Source organism: Oncorhynchus mykiss, chromosome 2 (assembly GCF_057628025.1).
Source record: "Oncorhynchus mykiss isolate SJ-2025 chromosome 2, ASM5762802v1, whole genome shotgun sequence".
Classification (NCBI taxonomy): domain Eukaryota; kingdom Metazoa; phylum Chordata; class Actinopteri; order Salmoniformes; family Salmonidae; genus Oncorhynchus; species Oncorhynchus mykiss.
The window spans coordinates 94,158,068-94,182,436 of record NC_143023.1 but is presented as its reverse complement, the minus strand read 5'-3'; the positions used below and the strand labels follow the sequence as shown (position 1 = coordinate 94,182,436).

The following is a 24,369-nucleotide window of genomic DNA, read 5'->3' as shown; positions in this document are numbered from 1 at the left end:
CATTTAGCGACAGACGTACGGTTGAGTCAAAATAACACACAAGATGGTGAAGAGACGTTGAAATCCCAGAGAACATGGAAGTGTACGGTTGCATCATGGTGCTTTTTCAACCAACAAATAACGCTTACTCTACGTCAGAGTGGCATTTCTCGGCTCTTTGTAAATATCAGCGACACAAATGAGAGATTGTTACCATGTAAAGGACATTTTCAGCAGTAGCATAGACACGTGAGACAATAGATCAGCAAACATGATGAAGACAGACAATATTTACAAGTCTCAGCATACGTACATACATACCAGCAAGCCAGAAACTAGAGGAAACATCTTTAATGTAACTCCACATTATTCAGTAGGTAGACCTCACACGTTCATCAATATAATACTATACGTACATATGAAAGGTCATTTTGGTGTGCGATGTGGTGCAGGTGAAGACTGATACTGTTAATAGGTCAAGTCCATATAATACAATCTACAACTATTTTCAAATGTGCATCCCCATTCTCCACTCATTACCAGAAGTGTGTGGTATTACACTCCCGGTCATGGGTTTGGATGAAACTCCCTTCAGCCAAGGCTTTACACCCATCCATTGCTTTTAAAACCATGACAGGGGAGTGTGGAAGTGACAACTTCAAGAGGATGGAGAATTGATGATACTCAATAAACACAAATTGACACCAGTGTATTTCCAAGTTGGCCGTCTCTGCAGTCCAGAACAGGGTTCAGTGCTTATGGTCCATGTGGGGGGGGGGGGGGGAGAGGACGGAGGTAGAGGCCCTCACCACATGTGTGTTTCTCTGATCTCAGCGATCACCTGACTGGCTTTCTGCAAGGCCTGCGGACACAGAGTGGAAAAGACTGTTTAGGTGAGCAAATTCATACAGAAACTAAACACCCCCGGAGACGTCACAGTTAGTCACAACAGCTGCTACATTCAAGCAGCAGTTAGATCACGTTTGAAAAGGGTTAAAACACACTGCTAAGCTTCTCATTTGTGGTGCTGGGAGTTACTGCCCCAAAAACACATCTGTCATATTTCAAACTCCCATAGTTCTGCAACTAATCCCAGGCCTGTACTTTGAGCATGTCTTCAGACTCAGTGAGCAGGTTCTACACACACATACCACACACACACACACACAGGGCATGTCTTCAGACTCAGTGAGCAGGTTCTATACACACACACACACACACACACCTGTACATTGAGCATGTCTTCAGACTCAGTGAGCAGGTTCTATACACACATACCACACACACACTGAGCATGTCTTCAGACTCAGTGAGCAGGTTCTATACACACACACACCTGTACATTGAGCATGTCTTCAGACTCAGTGAGCACGTTCCACACACACACACACACACACACACACACACGTACATTGAGCATGTCTTCAGACTCAGTGAGCACGTTCCACACACACACAACTGTACCTTGAGCATGTCTGCAGCTTCGTTGCGTCTCTGGGCCATGTCTTCTGACTCAGTGAGCAGGTCATCCAGCAGACCAGCCTTATACAGCTGCCCCACCAGCTCACTCTGCAGACTGTCCTTTACATGGTTCACCAGGAAGTGCATCACCGCCTTGGGCACGCTGCAGGAGGAAGTGCAGAGGGAGAGAGAAGTACACTGAGTGCACTAAACATTAGGAACACCTGCTCTTTCTATGATAGACTGACGCGGTGAAAGCTATGATCCCTTATCGATGTCACCTGTTAAATACATCAGTGTCGATGGGGGGGGGGGCAGGTTAAAATTGTTTTTTAAGTCTCGAGACATGGATTGTATATGCGTGCCATTCAGAGGGTGAATGGACGAGACAAAATATTTAAGTGCCATTGAAAGCCGTATGGTAGTAGGTGCCAGGTGCACCGGTCTGAGTGTGTCAAGAACTGCAATGCTGGTGAGGTTTTTCACACAGTTTCCTGTGTGTATCAAGAAAGGTCCACCACCCAAAGGACATCCTGCCAACTTGACACATCTGTTGGAAGCATTGGAGTCAACATGGGCCAGCATCCCTGTGGGAACGCTTTCAACACCTTGTAGAGTTCATGACCCAACGAATTAAGGCTGTTCTGAGATCAAAAGGGGTGCAAGTCAATATTAGGAAGGTGTTCCTAATGTTTTGACACTCAGTGTATAGAAAGGGTGGATTAGACAAGGAGTGTGAGGGGCAGAAATGATGACTTTATACATTTATTCGAAGCAGGTGAAAAGGAAGAGGACAGATTCAGATTGAGTGAAGTAGAACGACAAATAAAACAGGAAAACCATTTCAGCATATTATTTCTAGAATTCACAGGAGAGGGAGTCTAACAACAGGAAGTAGAAGCACAGCGGGCACCATACCTGTCCTGGATGTTTTTCCTGACGATGAGGAAATAGGACTTGATAAGCCTCTCGATGACCTCACAGTCCCTCTGCTCTCTGGCCGACAGCTTCCTGGAAACGGGAACAGGCTGGGGGGTGAGGGGTGGGGGGGGGAAATACAAGGACAAAAACAGACCAATCACTGACAACTTAAAAAGTAATGTGGTTGCTTAGCATTAACATCTTCTCTCAAAGCCTAGAGATCATTCTTTTCGAATACGTTTTACTCCTCGTTAGATGTTTTTTTATTATTATGTGGCAAAGCAGACAAAACATTACTACCCACCACATCCAGCAGGTTGACGGCGTGGCCCCTCTGAGGGCTGCCAGGGTTAGAGGTCTGGAGCATGGACTTGTCCCCGCCGACCCCCTCCTCTCCCTTCTTCAACATGCCCCTCCAGTTCCCTGTCCCCACCTCCTGGTCTCCCTGGGAACCACCGCCTGCAGTCTAGGGACCAGGAAATAGACAGACAGAACGGTTAGAGGTCAGTCTCCTTGAGATTAAAATCTCTTTTATAAAGAGAGAACTTTTCAATTAGAGCCACAATCATACACGTGTGACCATGCATTCCCAAAAAGCATGCCTCTCGCCAGGCTATTACATCAGGAATGATGGAACATCTACACAGTCATGTCTGTACATATACTGACTTTCTGGAACAAATAGCGTTCTGACAGTGGCAGAGTCACATATTGTACGAAGACTTCCCTCCAGGGACCCTTCCTCTGTACAGAAGCACTCATGCCGGGAGGAGGTGTCAGATGGGAAATGTAGTTCACCCTCAGAGGGGTGGAAGGGGAATAGAGAAGGGGAACACAGAATTGCACCATACACAATTAGGGCCTTCAGCCTATAGGCTTGGGGTCAAGGGAGAATGAGAGTGGCTTGGGGTCAAGGGCAATTCCATTTGAATTAGTTCTGAATTGTCGACTGCGAATTTGACTTAAACTTCCTTAATTAACTGAATTGAAATGAAGCCCAACCCTGGTTGAGGTAGGATGCAGGCAGGCATTGAGTGACACAGGGACACACCTGGGGTCTTTCTCCTTCTGGGGGAGGAAGATCAGTGGGGGAGAGAGACTGAACACCTGGGCCCTTAAAGGACTAGAGAGAGTGCAAGCGAGAGAGACAGAGAGCAGAGTGTGAAAGACGAAGGAGTGGACAGAAGACTAGAGAGAATAAAAAGTAGCGGACAGACAAGAGACAGGAACAGACATATGGCTTCTAGCGCTGCTCCAAAGGTTAGACTGGGAGCCATAAAGACATATGGCTTCTAGCGCTGCTCCAAAGGTTAGACTGGGAGCCATAAAGACATATGGCTTCTAGCGCTGCTCCAAAGGGTAGACTGGGAGCCATAAAGACATATGGCTTCTAGCGCTGCTCTAAAGGGTAGACTGGGAGCCATAAAGACATATGGCTTCTAGCGCTGCTCTAAAGGGTAGACTGGGAGCCATAAAGACATATGGCTTTTAGCGCTGCTCTAAAGGGTAGACTGGGAGCCATAAAGACATATGGCTTCTAGCGCTGCTCTAAAGGGTAGACTGGGAGCCATAAAGACATATGGCTTCTAGCGCTGCTCTAAAGGGTAGACTGGGAGCCATAAAGACATATGGCTTCTAGCGCTGCTCTAAAGGGTAGACTGGGAGCCATAAAGACATATGGCTTCTAGCGCTGCTCTAAAGGGTAGACTGGGAGCCGTAAAGACATATGGCTTCTAGCGCTGCTCTAAAGGGTAGACTGGGAGCCGTAAAGAAACAGTGAGAAAACTGTACTTTTTGTAGCAATCAATCTTAACCACATGACGGTCTGTTACCTTATCCCGAGGAACAGATGAGGGTAGCTCTCTCATTCTGTTACGTCTCTGTTCCTATGACACACAACCACATGATATCATTAGGTAAAACACTTCATATACTGTAGAATACAATTTAAAGAAGCAATTTCCAACTCTGAACAATGTTTCATACCTCTATGTTGTTGTTCATGAGGCCACAGGCATCAGCAAAGTCAGGGTGTTTGGTGTTAATATAGGCCAACTCGATGGCCACCAGGTTATGAACCTGAAAAGAAAGACAGGAAATGTGATTTGGTAGACTTAAATCTATGGGGTTTATGGGTTATTGTAGTGAATCAGAGAGCATTTACAAACATTTATAATGTCTTATTCATGCAAATGATTCTAAAGTGTAAGCAAAAACACTCACCATCTCATTGGTGACTGGTAACCTTTTCCTGAGGAGGGATGTGACCACTTCTACTATGGCATCATGGAGCTTAGGAAATCTCAACAGCTCCTAGAGAGAATAAACACAAATTCAACAAATTAACAAGGCACACCTGTTCATTGAAATGCATTCCAGGTGACTACCTCATGAAGCTGGTTGAGAGAATGCCAAGTGTGCAAAGCTGTCATCAAGGCAAAGGTTGGCTACTTTAAATTCTCAAATATATTTTGATTTGTTTACTTCATGATTTTGTGTTATTTCATGTTATTTCATAGTTTTGATGTCTTCACTATTATTCTACAACATAGAAAACAGTACAAATACATAAAAACCCTGGAATTAGGTGTCCACACTAGAACCACTCAGAAGTTACACATACATACATTTAAAAAAAGAAACACCCCTTTTCAGGACCCTGTCTTTCAAAGATAATTGGTAAAAATCCAATTAACTTCACATTGTAAAGGGTTTAAACACTGTTTCCCATGCTTGTTCAATAAACCATAAACAATTAATGAACATGCACCTGTGGAACGGTCGTTAAGACACTAACAGCTTACAGACGGTAGGCAATTAAGGTCACAATTATGAAAACTTAGGACACTAAAGAGGCCTTTCTACTGACTGAAAAACACCAAAAGAAAGATGCCCAGGGTCAACTGCTCATCTGCGTGAACTTGCCGTACATCATGCTGCAAGGAGGCATGAGGACTGCAAATGTGGCCAGGGCAATAAATTGCAATGTCCGTAGTGTGAGACACCTAAGACAGCGCTGCTGGGAGACAGGACGGACAGCTGATCGTCCTCACAGTGGCAGACCACGTGTAACAACACATGCACAGGATCGGAACATCCAAACATCACACCTGCGGGACAAGTACAGGATGGCAACAACTGCCCGAGTAACACCAGGAACGCACAATCCCTCCATCAGTGCTCACACTGTCCGCAATAAGCTGAGAGAGGCTGGACTGAGGGCTTGTAGGCTTGTTGTAAGGCAGGTCCTCACCAGAAATCACCGGCAACAATGTCGCTGGACCAGACAGGACCAGCAAAAGTGCTCTTCACTGACGATTCGCGGTTTTGTCTCATCAGGGGTGATGGTCAGATTTGCGTTTATCGTCGGAGGGTGAGGGCTAGGGCCATTCCCTAGCCATTCCCCCCAGAAATGTCCGGGAACTTGCAGGTGCTTTGGTGGAAGAATGGGGTAACATCTCACAGCTGGCAAATCTGGTGCAGTCTATGAGGAGGAGATGCACTACAGTACATAATGCAGCTGGTGGCCACACCAGATACTGACTGCTACTTTTGATGTTGACCCCCCCTTTGTTCAGGGACACATTATTCCATTTCTGTTAGTCACATGTCTGTGGAACTTGTTCAGTTTATGTCTCAGTTGATGAATCTTATGTTCATACAAATATTTACACGTTAAGTTTGCTGAAAATAAACAAAGTTGACAGTGAGGACATTCTTTTTTTGCTGAGTTTACCTACACACAGGCCAGTTTAAGGTACACCCCCCCAGAAGATAAGATATACATATTATTTGGATAGAAAACACTTTGAATTTTCTAAAACGTTTTGAATCATGTCTGTGTGTATAACAGAACTTATGTAGCAGGTGAAACCCCGAGGACAAACCATTCAGATTCTTGTTTTTTTTGAGGTCACTTCCCTTTTCAATGGGTTTTCATTTGGAATCCAGATTTCTAAGGGACCTACATGAATGGACATTTTGGATATATATCGACGGAATTAATCGAACAAAAGGACCATTTGTGATGTTTATGGGACATATTGGAGTGCCAACAGAAGAAGATCTTCAAAGGTAAGGCATGAATTATATTTTAATTTCTGTGTTGTGTGTCACGCCTGCAGGGTTGAAATATGCTTTTCTCTCTTTGTTTACGAAGGTGCTATCCTCAGATAATAGCATCGTTTGCTTTCGCTGAAAAGCCTTTTTGAAATCTGACATGTTGGCTGGATTCACAACAAGTGCAGCTTTAATTTGCTATCTTATATGTGTGATTTAATGAAAGTTTGATTTTTATAGTAATTTATTTGAATTTGGCGCTCTGCATTTTCCCTGGATTTTGGCCAGGTGGGACGCTGGTGTCCCACATATCGCAGAGAGGTTAACACGCTTAGTCCAGGGACTGAAAGTTGGCGAGTGCTATACTGGGAAGCGGAGGACGGAATGCACGCCGCCTGAGTCTGACTAGGGCCCCACTCCTATCTCTTCTCCGACGTGGGCGGATTGGTACAGCCCCCGGGATGATCAAAACTGCCTCGGGAAGTTCAAAACCAAGGATCCACGTCAGGGAAGTGGAATTTCTGGTAAGTGACCACCGATCTAATATCCGAAAGTTATTTCCGGCTGTATATAATAATACAAGAAACATTGAACAAATAATGTAAGAAATAACAATAAAAAAATGAAATACTGCAAAGTTGGCTAGGATCTAGGAACAAGGCGACTGTGTCTGTCGGCCAACATCTTGCTAAAACAAACTTACGTGTGTGTGTGTGTGTGTGTGTCCCTCTACCTGTGTGCTGTAGTTGCTGCAGTGTTGGATGATCCTCTGCATCTCTTCGTGAACCAGCTCCACACAGCGCAGGCTGGGCTCCTCCAGTCTCTTCACCTGTCTCTTCACCAGCAGCTCAAATGACACCTCAGGCACAAACAGGGCTGGCCGCGGGCCCTACAGAGAGAGAGAGACATTACCTAGCAGTCTCTGGCTAACACACAACTCGAAGTTGAACTCACAGAATAATATTTAATTGTTTATTTTCTTGAGAGAAGGTAAAGGTGTCTTTTTCTGCTTTGAACTCAAGCTAAAATAACAAGTTTACCCCTTAAACAGATGTGTCAAACTGATCGTCAAAACACTGAACATTGCATCATTGCACTTGAAATGAACATGGATCCCAACAAATGTGAGGCTGTATGTAACCAGTAGCCTACAACTCACTGTAGCGTTCCTAATAGCTGTTAGCACGTCTATGGTGGTCAGACCTCCCAGTGGGTCGACGGACTCCAGCGTCCGACCAAAGGTCTCATGGAAAATATAACAGATTCGTGCTCCTCCACACCTGGAAGAGAAAAACAACGTCAGAAGGTTCTATCGGCATTTGTCAAAATTGAGTTTACAGCCTTGTTCTTACTATATAGTACCCTAAAAATAATAAATAAATAAATATAAATAAATAAATATAAATAAATAAATATAAATAAATAAAAATAAATAAAAATAAATAAAAATAAATAAAAATAAATAAATAAATAAATAAAAATAAATAAATAAAAATAAATAAATAAATCAATAAAAATAAAAATAAATAAATAAATAAAAATAAATGTAAAAAAATAAATAAATATATATATATATATATATATATATATATATATATATATATATATATATATATATATATATATATATATATATATATATATATATATATATATATATATATATATATATATATATATATATATATATATATATATATACACACACACACACACACACATTTGCTGACATCATTAAAACCAAATTAGGTTTCGGAACTTTAAAGCCAATTATCTCAGAATCCTCTTTTAGTTGAAGTCCCAAGCTCTCGCTTTGTAACTGAAAGATCAAAGTAGTAGGCTAGCTAATCTACCTCCTACACAGGAGTATGGGCTCCCGAGTGGCACAGCGCTCTATGGCACTGCATCTCAGTGCAAGAGGCGTCACTACAGTCCCTGGTTCGAATCTAGGCTGTATCACATCCGGCCGTGATTGGGAGTCGCATAGGGTGCACAATTGGCCGAAGCGTCGTCTGGGTTTGGCCGGGGAAGGACGTCATTTAAAAAAACAATTTGTTCTTAACTGACTTGCCTAGTTAAATTGTTTGATTGTGATGCTCAATTTGTACTGGTGCCACCTTCTGGCAATTAGTAGAGGTGCTAGGATGTTTGAAAGAGGTTCATTCCATCCTTCCTAATTTTCTCTTCAAATAAATTAACAAAATACTAAAGAGTAGGAATTCACACCTTTGGGGGTGGGGGGGGGGGGGGGGGGGGAAATATAAGTTGCTCACAGTTCTGTTGTCTCTATGTACTTAGCGGTGCCCTCGATAGTGTGGCAGTACTCTGCGGCGAACTTGGTGATGAGCTGCAGCAGAGTAGAGCTCTGGTCCTCTACAGGTTCACCGTAGCTACTCAGCAGGGACTGGTACTGGGCCGCCAGCACATTGATACGAGTCTTCAGCTCCGGGAGACAGTCTCTAATGTGATGCATCAACAACCTGGCAACGAGGAGGAGAAGAGCGTGAAGTTAGAAATAAGGAAAGGGCTACAGACAGCATGATAGCCGTCCACAACGAAAGGAACTTTGCTAGTTGCTTAGAGGGACATTACACTTCAAAATCAGAAGTTGGTAAAATGTTTTCACACCTCAAAAGTTGTCTTCTGTTGAAGACTTGTTTGCTGAATACATTTCTATTTTCATACCTGTTCAACGTTCTGGCTAAGTATTTGGTTCCATTTCTGCTGGCGAGGGAGGGGTACTTTTTCTGTAGGAAGGCATATTCATCACGGATGGCGTCTGCCACGGTCTTCTTATTGTTGATGTCAAGCTGACTCCTTGGGAAAAGGAATGAAGGTAATAAAACTGTGTGAGGGTTTATTTTTATGACATTGTAGTGTTAAAGAACATTGTAAAGAAAACGTCAAAAGGAATGCTGGCCCTCTTTCCATTTTGATCTTGAGGGACTGTTGGCTTCGAGAACCCTTTGATGCACGAGGAGGCAATCCTCTCCCTTTAAAATATATACAGGATTTTCAAGAAGGCTGAAGTCTCGCTCTATTCAACATGTTAGAGACTGAAGTGTATTGTGTAAAGGTGCAGACCTGTTGACCACTCCTATGAGGCCCAGTTTGACAGGGATGACCCGACCCATCAGTACGTCCATGGCATCTGTCCCAGCATCCATTAGGTCCAGTTTGGTCACCACAGCCAACGTCCTCCTGCCTACACACAGTAGAACCCATATTCATAGAATAATCAGAATAGGAGTGATGATCTAGGATCAGGCCCTCCCTGCCTGGAGTAAAAAACAGGTAAAAAACAGGTAACCAAGGGGTTTATAGTAGAGGGTGTATCCTACACCCAGGTAACCAAGGCGTTTATAGTAGGCGGTGTATCCTACACCCAGGTAACCAAGGGGTTTATAGTAGAGGGTGTATCCTACACCCAGGTAACCAAGGGGTTTATAGTAGAGGGTGTATCCTACACCCAGGTAACCAAGGGGTTTATAGTCGGTGGTGTATCCTACACCCAGGTAACCAAGAGGTTTATAGTAGGCGGTGTATCCTGCACGCAGGTAACCAAGGGGTTTAGAGTAGGTAACCAAGGGGTTTATAGTAGGCGGTGTATCCTACACCCAGGTAACCAAAGGGTTTATAGTCGGCGGTGTATCCTACACCCAGGTAACCAAGGGGTTTAGAGTAGGTAACCAAGGGGTTTATAGTCGGCGGTGTATCCTGCACGCAGGTAACCAAGGGGTTTAGAGTAGGTAACCAAGGGGTTTATAGTCGGCGGTGTATCCTGCACGCAGGTAACCAAGGGGTTTAGAGTAGGTAACCAAGGGGTTTATAGTAGGCGTGTATCCTACACCCAGGTAACCAAGGGGTTTATTGTAGAGGGTGTATCCTACACCCAGGTAACCAAGGGGTTTATTGTAGAGGGTGTATCCTACACCCAGGTAACCAAGGGGTTTATAGTAGGCGGTGTATCCTAGAACCAGGTAACCAAGGGGTTTATAGTAGGCGGTGTATCCTACACCCAGGTAACCAAGGGGTTTATAGTAGGCGGTGTATCCTACACCCAGGTAACCAAGGGGTTTATAGTAGAGGGTGTATCCTACACCCAGGTAACCAAGGGGTTTATAGTAGGCAGTCTGACAAAAGGATTAAAGGACTTTGAGAAACCACTGTAGGAGACAGCCAACTGAGATTAACAGAGAGAGCAGGAGAGAGAGCGTACGGAACAGAGACAAAGAGCGAGAGACAGACAGTCAGCCACACACAAAAGAGAAGAAATTGCGAGCGGTAGAAAGGTGTTTACCGTCTGGGTCGACCTCGCGGGCCACTTTGAGGGCCTCTGATGTGGCCATGTCTGTGTTGGCAGCAGTCACAGCCAAGATGATGGAGTTGGGGTTAGAGATGTGCTTCACGATCAAGTCTTTGATCTGCACCTCGATGTCTTTGGGCTGGTCTCCCACCGGCACCTGGGCAGACATACACACTGTCAACGTAGCCTGCCCATTTCATATTTCAAACCACACTTGGGGTTCTGTCTCCTTCAATGTTCAGTGAACCATGCTGGCAACATGAATAACCTCGCCTGAGCTCCGAAGACATGAATTAGCTCCCAGAGATAATGCCTTGGCTTTAGCTCAGCAGACGAGGTACGTTTTGAGCATTTTGATTTGAAATAAAAACATTTCTTTGTGTGTACCTTTGTGATACCTGGCAGATCCACCAGTGTGAGGTTGACTACGTGAGGGGAGAAGATCTTCAGGTGTATGGGTTCATCCGTGATTCCCTGGAAGAAGACAAACAGAAATGTCCGTTCAGCAGTTGGTAATGATAACATGTGTTTGACATTGTTTGGGACCATCTTGTTGCCAAGGCAGCAGCTACTCTTCCTGGGGTCCAAACACACCAAAACATCCACATCACATATAAAAACAGTGAACTATGTTTATACTGAACGAACTAAAGATAAAAACAGTCCATCCATCATATAACATGTCTATAGCACCACATATCCACAGCATGTTCAATAGCACCATACAACAATATCACAATGTGTCCTGATGCATGTGTCTGTACCTTTGTGTGTCTCTTCACAGTCCCTGTTGTTCCATAAGGTGTATTTAAAAAAATAATAATCTGATTGTACTGATGGCATCAGTTACCTGATGTGGAATAGAGTTCCATGTAGTCATGGCTCTATGTCGTACTGTTCGCCTCCCATAGTCTGTTCTGGACTTGGGGACTGTGAAGAGACCTCTGGTGACATGTATTGTGGGGTATGCCTCGGTGTCATACCTCGTTAATGCCATACCTCGTTATTGCCATACCTTGTTATTGCCAGAAACTCTTTCCGTTTCAGCTTCGATCTCGAGCCGGATTTCATCAAAGTCTGTGTAGATCTAAAAACAAAACCAATTGAACCTTAATTTGGAACAACACATTAATACATTAGGGTTTATATAGCTGCACATGACATCAATGTAAATATGATTCACTATGATCTGGTCACAACATCAAAAGGATACTGCAAAAATCTAAATATAATTTGATATTACAAATATAAGCATGAAGGGGAAAAAAAATCCTGTATCACCCACAGCATCCATTTACAGCACGTCACAAGGCCTTCTCTGTTCCTGACCATGAAGGAGACATCTAGAGCACCAGAGCAGTTCGCTGCACACGTCTCTACTTTATATACACATTCCCTTCCCTCTGGTGTATATTCAGCCCTATTCCCTCTGGTGTATATTCAGCCCTATTCCCTCTGGTGTATATTCAGCCCTATTCCCTCTGGTGTATATTCAGCCCTATTCCCTCTGGTGTATATTCAGCCCTATTCCCTCTGGTGTATATTCAGCCCTATTCCCTCTGGTGTATATTCAGCCCTATTCCCTCTGGTGTATATTCAGCCCTATTCCCTCTGGTGTATATTCAGCCCTATTCCCTCTGGTGTATATTCAGCCCTATTCCCTCTGGTGTAAGACCATTCTGGGTCTCTGTCCTCAAGACATACTGTACATCCTCCTGTGTCTTTCTAGCCTGTGACAGAGACAGAGAGAGGGGGGGTGTGAGAGAGAGAGCGAGAGAGAAGAGGGTGTGTGTGACAGAGACAGCGAGAGGGGGGGGGTGACAGAGAGAGCGAGGGGGGGTGTGACAGAGAGAGCGAGAGGGGGGGTGTGACAGAGAGGGGGGGGGTGTGACAGAGAGAGCGAGAGGGGGGGGGGTGACAGAGAGAGCGAGAGAGAAGAGGGTGTGTGTGACAGAGAGAGCGAGAGGTGACAGAGAGAGCGAGAGGGGGGGGGGGGGGGTGACAGAGAGAGCGAGAGGGGGGGTGTGACAGAGAGAGCGAGAGGGGGGGTGACAGAGAGAGCGAGAGGGGGGGTGTGACAGAGAGAGCGAGAGGGGGGGTGTGACAGAGAGGGGGGGTGTGACAGAGAGCGAGAGGGGGGGGGTGACAGAGAGAGCGAGAGAGAAGAGGGTGTGTGTGACAGAGACAGCGAGAGGGGGGGTGACAGAGAGAGCGAGAGGGGGGGTGTGACAGAGAGAGCGAGAGGGGGGGTGTGACAGAGAGGGGGGGTGTGACAGAGAGCGAGAGGGGGGGGGGTGACAGAGAGAGCGAGAGAGAAGAGGGTGTGTGTGACAGAGAGAGCGAGAGGTGACAGAGAGAGCGAGAGGGGGGGGGGGGGGGTGACAGAGAGCGAGAGGGGGTGACAGAGAGCGAGAGGGGGGGGGGGGGGGGGGGGGGGTGACAGAGGTGTATCCTACACCCAGGTAACCAAGGGGTTTATAGTAGAGGGTGTATCCTACACCCAGGTAACCAAGGGGTTTATAGTAGAGGGTGTATCCTACACCCAGGTAACCAAGGGGTTTATAGTAGAGGGTGTATCCTACACCCAGGTAACCAAGGGGTTTATAGTAGAGGGTGTATCCTACACCCAGATAACCAAGGGGTTTATAGTAGAGGGTGTATCCTACACCCAGGTAACCAAGGGGTTTATAGTAGAGGGTGTATCCTACACCCAGATAACCAAGGGGTTTATAGTAGAGGGTGTATCCTACACCCAGGTAACCAAGGGGTTTATAGTAGAGGGTGTATCCTACACCCAGATAACCAAGGGGTTTATAGTAGAGGGTGTATCCTACACCCAGGTAACCAAGGGGTTTATCGTAGAGGTCGACCGATTACCAGGGCCGATTTCAAGTTTCCATTACAACCAGTAATCTGCATTTTTGGACACCGATGATGGCCAATTACATTGCACTCCACGTGGAGACTGCGTGGACCTGTTATGCGAGTGCAGCAAGGATCCATGGTAAGGTGCTAGCTGGCATTAAACTTATCTTATAAAAAAAAACAATCAAATCTTAAGATAATTACTAGTTAACTACACATGGTTGATGATATTACTAGTTTATCTAGCTTGTCCCGCGTTGCATATAATCAATGTGGTGCCTGTTAATTTATCATTGAATCACAGCCTACTTCGCCAAACAGGTGATTTAACAAGAGCATTTGCGAAAAAAGCAGGTAAAGATGAGGGAGTGTTTTGCTTGGTCAACAACCTGCTTGCTTCGAACCAACAGAGACTAGCTCGGAGGCATTGTTAGTACTGAGACATAGCCTACCTTGTTTTTGGTGTGTAGAAATTTGCCCCATTCCTCTCCGTCGACACCTGTGGGAATGACAACAAGGCAGTCTCAGTCCCATTTCCCAGTCTGTCTGGCAGGTGTAATTTGGAGTGGGTCTAGCAGCCTACTCTTAGGGACAGTTTCCCAGACACAGATTAAGTTTAGGACTAATTTACATCACCGGGGATGCTACATTGTACCCGATTCTTCAAGGTCTAGGCTTCATCTGCGTCTTGGAAAGCAGCCCATTGTGTTGTAAATAAACTGTCATGTTGACTGGTGTCTCAAGGCAGGATGTAGACCTATTTATTTGTTTGTTCAGCTGGGATGGGAATACGTTGTGCAGACCAATAACCCAGAGGGATACGTACAGAGATCTGAACAAACAACACAGTGAGAAATGGGGTTGCCGACAAAAGCAAAGAAAATATGCCTGCTGTGAGAAAAGCCAGAGAAGCATGGTTGGTGCATTATGGGAAGCACAGGAATAGGCATTACTACTACCTAGCTTCCAAACACCTTCCATATAACAACAATGTTATTATTTAAACTAATAGATGTTTTAGTTGGAATAATAAAACTGAAATAATGACCTACCAAACTATGAAATAAAATAAAGATGGTGGCTCAGCTGTTAGTTAACTATAAGCAGCTATTTGAGTTCATTTTAACATTAAGAAGTGTTTGTTTTTCAGCATGTTTAAAATTTGCGTGAATTGAAACAGAACATTTTATTTGCACTTAAGGACCCTAGTTACCACCAAATAAGTTATCACACTGTGACCATGGACTCCAAAATAGGTTATGATGTCCTTTCCTTATACAGAAAATAAAATGTTTTGTCTGAATCAGAGTTTGACCTTCCTGGGCTTGATTGCTGAATCAAGCTGAGCCACAGGGTTTGTCAGCTCAAAACCAACAGGCTAAAAAGGTAGGATGGGAGAGGGGGCTAACAGAAAGGGGAAGGCCTAGACTAGAGTAAGAAGCTGCTGATTGAACACAGACAACAGGCAATAAGGGAACAAGGAAAAGTAGACCTTTGTAAAGGCGCATGTTTCTCCAAGCATTGGGGTCTGTGGTTCAGAAGAGATCAGACAACAGGAGAGAGGGGTTAGTAGTTCTAGATGCAGCTCCTGCATCATGGCCATCTGCAGCAGTGCAGGGGTTTACATCATCCTTCATGTGACTATTCCCTGCAGCAGGGCAGACTCAAGCACTCCGCCTATAGGGCAGAATGTCTCATAAACCACACAAGGTTTACTACATTTGTCATTCTATTGGGGAAAACCTAATAGTGGCATATCTCATAAGCTGGTTTTGCGTTCAAATGTCTTGGATGTCATTGTTGATGGAGTATCATGACATTGCACGCTGTTGTGACTTGGTGGCTGTGTAAGAACATTCAGGTCCCTGTAGAACTTTGATAGATAAGGGAAACCCTGTTGAATCATAAGTGCCTAATTTACGGCTAGAACTCGCTAGCTTGTCCATTGCTGTGAATACAGACTTCTATATCCGCTGAGGTGACATGGCACTTCTCACAGTCCAACTGAATAATGCACTGTGACGTGACTTGCTGGTGCAGTCATTCATACGAGCATGTCCTGGCCTAAGAAACGCTACCACACTTCTAAAAAAAGAATGGCCAATCAGAGTCAGAAACACACAGGCACACAGAGCGGCAAAACACAGCATGTCACAAACACAGACACAAACAACTAAATTTGTTTAAATAGTAATCTGATGAATGTAGACATGAGGGACAGGAAGGATGAAAACCACAACACCATCCCCAGTTAACTGCCAAGAGACACAGAGCAGCCACCAGCAGAATGTCACTTTGTCAAAGTTCACAGATTTATCAGAAACCCTGGTTGGAAGGTTTCCTTCCTGAATCAGAAGATAATAGCCTAAGCAGAGATGGAATACTCCAACCACGGTTTCTGAAAAACCTGGGAACGTTGATGAGAAGCCTCCCAGAATAGTACAACCCTAGAGCAGTGATGGTGTCGTGTTTCACAGTACCATTCTCCTCGCTGGTCTTCCTGCGGTCCTCTGGGTCCACATGGACCAGCTGGAGGATGAGGGGCCGACGGGTGACAACGCCAGTACCACGGGGAAGAAGGTCTCTCCCCACCAGAGCCTCTAGCACTGAACTCTTCCCACTGCTCTGGAGACACAAGCACAGCACAATCAGTAACAACACAAAAAGTAACACGTGAGATAGTAAACAACACAAGTCAGCATCACTTACAAAACAAAAGAACTGACGCAATGAGAGTTAAATCTTTCCACAACAACATTGATTTTAACCTGCCTGATCTCACCTCAGCTGCGCCTGGCTGAAGTTGACCTATTTTAGTTTGCACTCAGTCATGTGGAAAATAGAAACATCCCTGAAATCACTGTCAGTTCTAACAAACCCCTCCGAGTGAATATGTCCTTTGAAAAGCAGTAACAAAACAACGCAGAAACACTCTGGAGGCCAGATAATTGGGGAAACATCCTATGGCTGCCTTCTTGTCGCCATGGCACCGTCAGTTCAGAGGTTGCCAAAGGGCTGAGACAGTGACATCCTCTTAGCAAATCAGTGTAATTATGTGTACCTGGGAGGGGATGGCTGCTACTGTAAACATGTTATGTAACACCTACAACAGCTGTGTGGAGGGAAGGGTACATACAGGTGCAGCCTATTTTGTACAGGTATAGCCTATTTGAAGTATAACATCTCTGTTCATCTAAGCAGATGCAAGGTCATTCTAGAAATACAAACAAAGAGGATGTCTTGGAAGACTTCAATTATGTTCACATTGATTGAAAATAGTCTTCCAAGGCAAGGAGAAGAATGGATACAAGTGAGTGTAAAAAAATCATAAACACTGTAGCGTGTCAGTTTAATGAAGTGACTGCGTATCAAAATCAGCTGTATAGTTAGTTGTTTGCTTTGGTCACGGCTTGTGACACCTGCTGCTGAACATATCAGTATGTTACAGGGGTAGTTGGCCATGTTGCACTGCCTGTCAAATTCGCTCTAGTTACCGGCTCACAATAGTGCTAACTAGCTAGCTAACAAGTTAATTAACGCGATAGTGGTTAGCTACAGCTAAGTAACTAACGCCAGATAACCTTTCCTGGAAAACACAGCACACGAAGCTACATTTCTATATTCCATGAGTGGATCTATGTGATAGTCAACAGTAACAGTAGCTAGCTAACGTCGTAAGAGTGAATGAAACTCTGTGGTAAGAGCATGCTAACGCCAGATGGCTACAGTCCGCTAGCTGGCTGACTCTTACCTGCGTTCCAACAACAGCAATCTGCGGCAGTTGGATAATGTCCGCGCCAACCGTATTAAACACATCTTGTAATTTGTTTATGACCGGGATAAGGGCCTCCATAGCTCTGGGAAAAAAAGACTGTACCTGTCAAATAAATGGACTAACTACAAAGCAACCCAGGCACAAAGTCATCCAATGTCCCTCACACGGTCACAATGTATACTGCCCCGAAAACTGCGCAAAAAAAATAAATTCAGCGTTGCATTATGGGACTTTGAGTTTTTACATAGAGAAACGATCAAAGTTACAGTCAATTTAAATAAAATAAACAAGCACAAAAATAAACTACATTTACAAGCGTTGACGTCATGATGCACCAATGTTACTGGCGCTTGGTTTCCATCCAATTGGCGACAGATTTTCAGTGGCGCACAGATAGAACGAGACTGAGATTTAACCGGATGAATAAATGTGAAGCATCCGGTTGGCGTTTCCACTCACTACCAAATATGGTGGTGAGAGGAAGAGCAGCGGCCGGCGGTAGAAAAATATAGATTTTGGCCGACAATTTCCACAATGGAACGTTTGATCTCAAAAAAGTTTTCGGTTTTTAAAACTATAATATGTTACGAACAGAGTGGACTGATTTTTGTATACTTTGTTCTTTGCCAAAGTTTACAAAAATTGCGTTGTTTAGAAGGAGTGCAAGGGAGAATTGAGCTAATGCACACGCGCACCTTAGAGTAGGCGTTCCCTAACGGAAATGCATGCCCACTATGATTAATTTAAAACGCTGTGATCTATCTTAGGTTAGTTAAACATCTTTGAGTGGTGTTTCCTCCAAACGGACCAGTTGCGCATAAAAACAAATGCGTGGTGACGTAGTGCACACATGTATTTTTTTCTTTTTACGTTTATATGTTCCGAATAAAAATGTAACGTTCAATGTTTCCATCGAATTTTAAACTACCGATTAGTTGTCACGAAAACGGTTGCGTTAAATAGCAAATGTACCTACTCTAGTCTTGGCACGTGAGCTCGAGCAAACTGCTCGCAGATACAGTGCGAGGAAGGCTTCTCTACAATAAAATGATGGATGAGAGCGAGAATATTTTTTTTGTCAAACGTCAGTCAAGCGTCGATCAACATGTCACCAGAATAGGACGTTCGATATTTATTGTAAAGCAGCATCAAGCTCATCACCGCCCTTATTTCATCTGTAGCCTAATAAACTGCATGGTTTCCCTAGTAGGTCCACACACCATATCATCGCACTACCCCCCCAAAAAAAATTGTTGCAGAGAAAATTATACTCGAGAGTGTGCAAACCTGCCAACGATTGGTACAATTTCACAGAATAAAAATACACATCGTTTGTTCTCATCTTTAATTTCCTGAAGCCTTTTCCCCCCTCCATTTTCAAAGGACTATACCCTATTTTCAGTCAAGGTAACACACATTTTATCCATTGGATTACAATAACTAAAGTGCTATATGGGTCATACATCAACATATCACAATGACAAAGCCAAATAGTAACAGTGGCGAAACATACGCATTACAAAAGGAGCTGGCTTTAAAATATTGCACATGACATAAACTTGGGCACATATTCATTAAGCGTCTCGGAATAGGGTTGCTGTCGATCCAGGATCAGTTCCGCCTTACCATGTAAATGTTATTCACGTTGATCTAAAAAAGGCAAAACTGATCCTAGATAAGCACACCTACTCAGAGAACATTTCTGAATACAAGCCCAGGAGAACAGATATTTCTAGTCTATAGACTAGTGAAACATGAGGTAACGGGGTGGTTATGAGGTGTTGGATGAGCAACACTGGATTTTATTTACACCAATGTTAGCTTATAAATTAAAGTGGTCCATGCAGACAGCAGATGAGATGTTAAAGTTCCTCTGGAGTGAAAATCATAATGCAGCTAGCTACATCAACAAAAAGTAGTTTACATGTTATGATCTTTGCCAATACAAGTTCTTGTCGATCTGAATATTTCTTTCCTAATTTCAACTTAAAGTGGCGAGCATCCCTTAACACACAAAAAAAAAGGGAACTTCAGGCAGCATCAAAATGCTGCCATACAGTTTCAGTACATGTTCTGATGGAACATTTTTGCAGACGTTGTTCTCCATTTATCAAACAAAAGCAAACCTGTCACGGTTCATTATCCACACTGTTTTGTTCCAACCAAAAGGCTGCTGGATTCACACAATGGAGCCGTAGGCTATACAAAATACTACATGCACAGAGAAAATGTATAGGTTCAGCAGTGGTAGTAGTTACTGAAACTATTTGGCTGACGAATTACAATAACAAAGCTCAAGTGAAAACATTCTCCCATGAAAAAAACAAACAAAATAAATCTCTCTCGAACAATTGAAGTTGCTTAAGGCAACAATACTGATACTACGTTCAATTGCATTTTTAGGTTTGCAAGGGACTATATAATGAATAGCTGAAAAGCTTCTCCTTAAAAATCCTATGTAAATATTAAGGGGGGGGGGGGGGGGGGGTCGAAATATACAGTATATAGAATGACATATATAATTCTAAGTAGCTAACGAGAATCTGGATCCAGATTAGACTTAACACAACCCAAAAAATATTTCTCTACAACATTTACATTCCTAACCATAGTGTGAGAAATATGCTTCAAAAGCTTTTCATTGCTGTAATTAAATTGTTAAAAATTACAAACTGAGTGTGCTAAAGTGTTTTCATTAGCTACTGTGACTCAACAAAATAGCAATGACCAGCACTTAGGTCACAGCAGCAACAAAAACAGCTTGCTCCCGCCACAGGGGCCTATGTGCAAGCTGTGCCAAGGGTCATGTTCATTAGAGCACAACGTAGAGAAACATTTCAAAATGTTATGCAATGGAAAACAAGCCTTGCTTATTGGACAAGTTCAGATAGTACCTCCCCATTTCAGGCTGCTTTCTTCCATTTCGTGCCTGATGAACACGACCCAGAGGATGTGGATACCGACAAGACCTCTGTCCTCAGGAGCCAGTGCAGTCAGTGTACGTGGTGACCATGTTCCCCCTGCGCTGTGTCACTGTTCTGCAGTGTTGCTTCGTTGTAGTACCCTGAAATGTGCTCTCCGTCCGCTTAGTAGTGTCCGTGTCAAAAGTAAACATCTTCTCCATGTCGTCAAACATGTCATCAAAGCCGCCACCACCACCTGCTGCTCCAAAGACACCCTGGAAGTGTCTCTTGCGTCTGCTGTGGTGGGCCTCCTGGTGGGCCCGGAAGTGATCCTCGAAGTGCCTTTGGTGATGGGAGTGCCGGTTCTGGTTGTAAATATCAAAGTCCTTGAACATGTCGTTGAAGTTGAAGGGCTGGTGGACGTTTGGACCGTTTCGGTCTTTGGTTATGTCATTATAGAATGTGCCGTGACCAAACTGGTCATACTCTTGTCTCCTCTTCTCATCTGATAATGTTTCATATGCTATAGATGACAGAAGTGCAAGAACAGTTTTCAGATCATAGCAATGATTCTATTAGCAGTACAGTGTCAAATAAAAACACTAGTTTTGCACAACAATAATGTCATTTGGCTACAGCACAATAAAGAAAGAACACACTGGAAGGAATGTGAGAAGATGGAAATTTTTACATAAATAAAAGACAAGCAAGAGTAAAGAATAATAGGAATATTTAAGATGACCAAAGTTGATATTTAGTTTAGAGTGATCAACACAATGTTTAGTATATTTGGAGTTTCTTTTGTACACATCATTTCCAGTGTTACACTCAAGGTGCAGGTTGATGGTCACTAGACTAGAAGCTGAATGTTGTTATGGATTATTCTCATGTCTGTTGATAGTGATTGACTCCAGACTGGAGGTAAAAGAATCGAGGACACTGATTATTCACGGCTGTATTGATGACATTCTGTGAACACCGTGTGATTCTGTAGCAGCTGACCAAGTCACTGCCTGTTTGTTTTGACTTCCTACAAGCCTCTCGGGCTGGTGTTTACAGAATATGTTGTGCTCTCTGATTAGGATACAAGGGCCTACGCTGAGAAGGCCAGTTAGACATTTTCTCTACTTCTGCTCTGGAGGAAACTCACTGTTGCAACTTGTAATAAACCGGAATTACTTTTGAATTAATTCTCTTTTGTTCACCTTGAGTTTCCTATTACACTTACCCTCAGCAATTCCTCTGAACTTTGTCTCAGCATCTGGGCTCTTGTTCTTGTCTGGATGATACTTCATTGCCAGCTTGTGAAAAGCCTTCTTTATCTGACGCTCGTTGGCATCTTTCCGCACACCCAGTATGTCATAGTAGTCCTTCTTGGCAAGTATCAACTCTGTTATCATCAGGATACACACTGCAAATGTTAACGCTGACTGTGCAGTTGCCATGGTGCTGGTGGCGTCTGTAAAGTAGATATGGGGAGAGTAGAGGAACAGTTGAGATCCCAGAGCTTGGCCTATACGTCTATGGTTGAGATAAGCTACACTACAGCATACATACATGTTCAAAACTTCAACGCATTGAAACCAGTTGTGATTTATGCAAAAGAGTGAGCAGAAAAGGCCTTAATGTCTACTGGTATTAATATCATCTCCAACACAAAGATCACCCTGTTCCCACATAATCTTGTATAGCAGCTTTAGTTAAACAGTGCCTTGAGTTGAGAGCAGTGATACAGCTATTAAAATTTAAACTGATCATCTGCATAGCTCACACTGTGAGTCACGGTCATCTTGACCAACGTTAAGCAATATTGATGGAGCCAGCCAGACAAATTGAGCCTGATTGAGTGAAGTATGAACTCCCTAAGAAAAAAAAGCAGTTTACCTGAACGTACACGATGTTACCAATATTAATCCCAATGACGCTGGCACAACAAACATACAGTCAATAATTACATTGCTGAAGATGTTAAATTAAATTAGCTTGTTATTTAGCTAGTTTATATATTGGTGGTTAGACATTTTTAGCTAGATGGCTAGTTAAGCATTTATCGCTAGCAAGCCTGACTGCCCAGTGAATCTAAACAACCAATAATTCAATAACACTAATAATGAAGTTTATGCGAGGACACATAGCTGCGACAATACAGCTTTGCTTACCTTTTTGCTGAACTGCGAAGGATAACTTCAGTTGGCTAGCGGTTATCGCGTCGCTCTATTTTGACGCTCCGTTACACTGAACGAAAACAACACGAATCGCAATGTGATTGGGCAGCACCCTACCCAATGATTTCTGACTCCGCCCTTACTTCTTCACTTTCCGCGGGAAAAGAAACATGTAGAAGCGTTTTTTTTAATGGAATAAATTGCTAATTTGCCAACGTGAGGCCTAGATCGAATTTTAGTTTCGTAACGCTTAGGTTGTTATGAATGTACTGGTGTAAATGGACGCTGTAAATGGTATCCCCATTTTCCTCTGTTGAAGACGACATGACCACAGATATAAAACACTGATTAATTTAACCTTTATTTTATCAGGGAGCCATTATGAGACCACGGTCTCTTTTACAGATGAGCCCCGAACTACATAAATTACAGAAAATACACTCATCAATATAAATACAAAATGCAAGTAGAAAGAGAAACATGGTCATAAAGAACAACCACCTTCATCAGTAATAAGGTCCTCAATCAGCCTTCTGAATTGCCCTAGAGGCATCAAGTGGCTCCTGAGTGACGCAGCGGTCTGCTTGAGGTGTCACTACAGACACCCTGGTTCGAATCCAGGCTGTATCACAACCAGCCGTGATTTTATTTATTTATTTTATTTTACCTTTATTTAACCAGGTAGGCAAGTTGAGAACAAGTTCTCATTTACAATTGCGACCTGGCCAAGATAAAGCAAAGCAGTTCGACAGATACAACGACACAGAGTTACACATGGAGTAAAACAAACATACAGTCAATAATACAGTATAAATAAGTCTATATACAATGTGAGCAAATGAGGTGAGAAGGGAGGTAAAGGCAAAAAAGGCCATGGTGGCAAGGTAAATACAATATAGCAAGTAAAACACTGGAATGGTAGTTTTGCAATGGAAGAATGTGCAAAGTAGAAATAAAAATAATGGGGTGCAAAGGAGCAAAATAAATAAATAAATTAAATACAGTTGGGAAAGAGGTAGTTGTTTGGGCTAAATTATAGGTGGGCTATGTACAGGTGCAGTAATCTGTGAGCTGCTCTGACAGTTGGTGCTTAAAGCTAGTGAGGGAGATAAGTGTTTCCAGTTTCAGAGATTTTTGTAGTTCGTTCCAGTCATTGGCAGCAGAGAACTGGAAAGAGAGGCGGCCAAAGAAAGAATTGTTTTTTGGGGGTGACTAGAGAGATATACCTGCTGGAGCGTGTGCTACAGGTGGGAGATGCTATGGTGACCAGTGAGCTGAGATAAGGGGGGACTTTACCTAGCAGGGTCTTGTAGATGACATGGAGCCAGTGGGTTTGGCGACGAGTATGAAGCGAGGGCCAGCCAACGAGAGCGTACAGGTCGCAATGGTGGGTAGTATATGGGGCTTTGGTGACAAAACGGATTGCACTGTGATAGACTGCATCCAATTTGTTGAGTAGGGTATTGGAGGCTATTTTGTAAATGACATCGCCAAAGTCGAGGATTGGTAGGATGGTCAGTTTTACAAGGGTATGTTTGGCAGCATGAGTGAAGGATGCTTTGTTGCGAAATAGGAAGCCAATTCTAGATTTAACTTTGGATTGGAGATGTTTGATATGGGTCTGGAAGGAGAGTTTACAGTCTAACCAGACACCTAAGAGCCGTCCAGAGTAGTGATGTTGGACAGGCGGGTAGGTGCAGGTAGCGATCGGTTGAAGAGCATGCATTTAGTTTTACTTGTATTTAAGAGCAATTGGAGGCCACGGAAGGAGAGTTGTATGGCATTGAAGCTTGCCTGGAGGGTTGTTAACACAGTGTCCAAAGAAGGGCCGGAAGTATACAGAATGGTGTCGTCTGCGTAGAGGTGGATCAGAGACTCACCAGCAGCAAGAGCGACCTCATTGATGTATACAGAGAAGAGAGTCGGTCCAAGAAT

The 24,369-nt window shown here is 43.6% G+C and overlaps 2 protein-coding genes across 5 annotated transcripts; both read right to left on the bottom strand.

The window, feature by feature from the left end:
* Positions 1 to 315: 315 nt before the first annotated feature.
* Positions 316 to 17,797, bottom strand: LOC110500027 (dynamin 1L). 3 transcript variants are annotated; one of them, XM_036959421.2, is made up of 20 exons: positions 17,343 to 17,772; positions 16,072 to 16,216; positions 15,084 to 15,119; positions 14,044 to 14,090; positions 11,742 to 11,813; positions 11,114 to 11,200; positions 10,721 to 10,883; positions 9,505 to 9,625; positions 9,106 to 9,237; positions 8,694 to 8,900; positions 7,580 to 7,700; positions 7,154 to 7,309; positions 4,585 to 4,674; positions 4,348 to 4,440; positions 4,194 to 4,247; positions 3,413 to 3,484; positions 2,666 to 2,827; positions 2,359 to 2,468; positions 1,444 to 1,603; positions 316 to 841 (listed from the first exon to the last, which is right to left on the bottom strand). In XM_036959421.2, exons 1-20 carry the CDS (start codon positions 17,442 to 17,444, stop codon positions 785 to 787), a joined length of 2,187 nt encoding a protein of 728 aa, XP_036815316.1. In that variant the 5' UTR covers positions 17,445 to 17,772; the 3' UTR covers positions 316 to 784. The 3 variants fall into 3 exon arrangements, with proteins under 3 accessions (XP_036815316.1, XP_036815325.1, XP_036815331.1); XM_036959430.2 differs by lacking the exon at positions 3,413 to 3,484; XM_036959436.2 differs by lacking the exons at positions 3,413 to 3,484; positions 15,084 to 15,119 and having other exon boundaries at positions 17,343 to 17,797.
* Positions 17,798 to 18,697: 900 nt separating this feature from the next.
* LOC110500011 (dnaJ homolog subfamily B member 9) lies at positions 18,698 to 22,561 on the bottom strand. Of its 2 annotated transcripts, none has more exons than XM_021577124.3 (3): positions 22,429 to 22,561; positions 21,498 to 21,728; positions 18,698 to 20,792 (listed from the first exon to the last, which is right to left on the bottom strand). In XM_021577124.3, the coding sequence occupies exons 2-3, from the start codon at positions 21,712 to 21,714 to the stop codon at positions 20,344 to 20,346; spliced, it is 666 nt and encodes a 221-aa protein (XP_021432799.2). In that variant the 5' UTR covers positions 21,715 to 21,728; positions 22,429 to 22,561; the 3' UTR covers positions 18,698 to 20,343. The 2 variants fall into 2 exon arrangements, with proteins under 2 accessions (XP_021432799.2, XP_036815365.1); XM_036959470.2 differs by having other exon boundaries at positions 22,154 to 22,437.
* Between the last annotated feature and the right edge of the window lie 1,808 nt (positions 22,562 to 24,369).

Coding starts and splice junctions, on each gene's coding strand:
- LOC110500027 (XM_036959421.2), bottom strand. CDS start 17,444: ATGGAGGCCCTTATCCCGGTCATAAACAAATTACAAGATGTGTTTAAT. Junction 4,675..7,153: donor GCAGCAACTACAGCACACAG/GTAGAGGGACAC, acceptor TATTCTCTCTAG/GAGCTGTTGAGATTTCCTAA. Junction 4,441..4,584: donor TACCAGTCACCAATGAGATG/GTGAGTGTTTTT, acceptor CTTTCTTTTCAG/GTTCATAACCTGGTGGCCAT.
- LOC110500011 (XM_021577124.3), bottom strand. CDS start 21,714: ATGGCAACTGCACAGTCAGCGTTAACATTTGCAGTGTGTATCCTGATG. Junction 20,793..21,497: donor GTTCAGAGGAATTGCTGAGG/GTAAGTGTAATA, acceptor TGTCATCTATAG/CATATGAAACATTATCAGAT.